At 33.2% G+C, this 3096-nt stretch overlaps 1 protein-coding gene across 1 annotated transcript; it reads left to right on the top strand.

Moving 5' to 3' along the window:
- Window positions 1-1633: 1633 nt before the first annotated feature.
- LOC112004877 (uncharacterized) lies at window positions 1634-2479 on the top strand (the record flags this gene model as incomplete). Its single annotated transcript, XM_065762718.1, is given in 2 exon segments — window positions 1634-1759; window positions 2105-2479. Coding segments are annotated over 2 exon segments (276 nt in total), but the record flags the coding sequence as incomplete, so codon positions are not given.
- Between the last annotated feature and the right edge of the window lie 617 nt (window positions 2480-3096).

Below are 3096 nucleotides of genomic sequence, written 5' to 3'. Positions count from 1 at the left end.
AAAAAAAAAAAAAAAAAAATCTCCAATTCAAGTATAGCATCAATGTAGTATTGACTCAAACACAAGATGCCCTCCACTTGGATTGGAAAGTGGATTGAAAGCTCTTTGGAATGAAATTGCAATGAATCTCTGGTTGTGTGCTTGTTAGAGATTTCTTGTTCTTTGCATTCTTCGTAGGTTCTTCGAATGTTCTTGATCTTCTAAGATTCATGGTGAAAGTTCTTTGAGGGCTTTATGGCTTAAATCCGATGAAGTTTCAGTGGATCAAAGTCTTTGAAGTTTTCTGGAGACTTTGAAACTTGATTCCAGTAGAGCTTTGAGACTTGTAAGAATGAATTGGATGGATGTTCTTCGAATGTTCTTCTTCTTCGAAGATTTGTAGTGAAAGTTTTTTGAGATTTTGGAGGCCTGGATCTGTAGAGCTTCACTAATTTGTAGTCTCTTGGTGTTTATGGAGGCATTTGAACTTGATTCCAATGAACTTTGAGATCTAGAAGGATGACTTGAATGATTTTGTTTTAAATGTTCTTCGTCTTCAAAGGCGAAGTTCTTGAAGTTCTTGGAGGCTTTGGAGATTAATTCCGACAAAGCTTCGAGACTTCTGAATGTGTATGAATCTCCGCCATAAGACTAAGGAGGGTCTCTATTTATAGGAGTCTTGGGGAGGTATGATCACACGTGATTGGCTATGAACACTAGTCATAATTTAAATGGATGGACTTTATGTCTTGTTCTCCAAGGAACACATGGCATTATGTGATTAGCCAAAGTGTTTTAATTTAAAATAACACATGGAAGTTTTTAATTAGACTACTTATGTCATTTAAATTAACACGTGTTGACGTAATAGGCTCTTGGGTTTTCTTTATAATTTTTATTCAAAAACACTTGGAATATTTCTATTGGCCTCTGAATAATGACAGTGAAACCCACTAAGTAGCATATGGCGTCTTATAATTGACCGTTTTAAATGTACTACATGAATTTAGTGGTTTGATATGGCAATTTATGATTGGTAGAAAATTTCACTCTCTACAACATTAATTTATAGAGTTTATATAACAAAATTTATAATAATTGTAACATCACTTCTTCACTTATATAGGACATTGTGGAGTTACATCCATGTCGGATGTCCTAATGATGGTAGGGAGCTAACTGATAATTGGCAAATTTTATTTGGGCTTCCTATTACTTAGCTTATGTACATTAAAAAAAATATGTTCTGTTTTAATTAAACTGTATATCATTTATAATCATAGCAAATCTGAAATCATTCAGTCATACAAATAGCAGAAAATTTGTTGTTTTTGTTATGATATATTTCAAGTATAAGACAAATACTCTGATTTTCACTTTTAACCTGAATCTGAAGTCTTTGGATAAGGATTCAATCAATACGGTAGTCACTCTACAAGTATAAATGCTTATGGGGTGTAGGGGGCAAGGGCCGGAGTTCAAGTCTCCAAGAAGAAGTTTCACACACATATACACTTAGATTAGGCTAAAGTAAAGTTCTACCTTTTATCAAAAAAAAAAATCAAGTAATGCGGCTGGCTAGCTATAGCCTATAGTAATGCATTCTTAATTTGTACATTAATTTTATCCCATTTGCAATGCTTTTATGTGCTAGATGGAATATTTGACCGGTGGAGACTGCATGGCTGGCCTGCATGAAGTAATTGTCACTGACAAGACTATTGAAGCGATCAAACAAGCAAAGGAACAAAATCGCAGCCTATGGAGAGTCTCCTCAACTGTAAGTGATCTCAACTAATCATTACCATATTGTTCTTTTTATTAAAAATAAATATGATTCCGAATAGAATAGAATAGAATAACGGAAAAAAAAATTATGTAACTGATCTTGATTAGTCCGTTAAAGAAATATAGCCAATCATGATATCATAAAACTAGGCATGATTTTTACTGTTGTTATCGTTGTCAATGTGAATGACTTTTCACTAGAACAAACAAGGCACTATAGTGACAAAAAATTTCATCACGAAATGTTCTTATTTCGTCACCTAAGACACATGGTGACGAAACATCACTCATCACGTATTTTTGACCTCCTCTTTTGTTTGTTTTGTGTCATATGTAGTTCTTTTCCCACATAGCATCAGATGCTGTGTTGAAGCCCTTGGGCCACTTTGCAGAATCACCACTTGCCAGCAACTATCCACCAATTTATGCAGGAGAGCTTATGGAACAGGAGCTTAGCTTTCTTAATCTGAAAGGGAACGAAGCATGATAGCTTCTATCAATCTGCATTATATATGTTACAATAAAGAAGGCTGACAAGCTGTTCATTTTCTTCTTCTTTTGTGTGGGGGTTGTGGAGTGTTCTTGTTGCTAGCGGATATATGTTTAAATTTACTGTACCTAATGGACTTGGCTATTGCCATTGGATCTTTGTAATCTTTGCTGAAAATAAATTATGGGGTAGATTATAATTTACCCATTTATGGTTTGATCATATTATAATTTAGTCCAAAAAAAAATTAATTGTTATTTTTGTATTCTAACGTTGGGATTAAAATGAAACTGTTGAGTTCTATATTACTATTATTATTATTTTTGATAATTTGATAGTTATAATAAGAGATAGGGGATTTGAACTTTGAATAGCTTGAAAATATAAAAAAGTGTCAACTAGTTGAACTACAACTCTACAAGGCTCTTAATTCCGGGACAAAATTGCTAAATGCCTTTTTTGGACAAACTAAGCAGCGTTTTACTCTATTTTTTAAATTAATTAGGAAAATGCCCCTCTTTTGAAACTCGATTTTCTCAAAATTGAGTTATAAAAAAATAAAAAAAAAAAATTCTGGAGCCCTATGGTAGCTTTTTTAAGGACCTATAGTGACGTTTTGTAACTCGACTTCCATTAAATCGAGTTATAGGCAATTATTTTATTTTTTTTTTTACCTATAACTCGATTTTATATAAATCGAGTTACAAAACGCCACTATAGGTCCTAAAAACGTCGGCTCTTTAAAAACGCCGCTATAGGGCCTAAATTGATTTTGAGAAACTCGATTTTCAAAAGAATGGCATTTCCCTAATTATTTTGAAAAAGAGAGCAAAACGCTG

The sequence above is a fragment of the Quercus suber genome, unplaced genomic scaffold, assembly GCF_002906115.3.
Source record: "Quercus suber isolate HL8 unplaced genomic scaffold, Cork oak 2.0 scaffold_470, whole genome shotgun sequence".
NCBI lineage: Eukaryota > Viridiplantae > Streptophyta > Magnoliopsida > Fagales > Fagaceae > Quercus > Quercus suber.
This window is presented reverse-complemented; position numbering and strand designations above follow the sequence as displayed.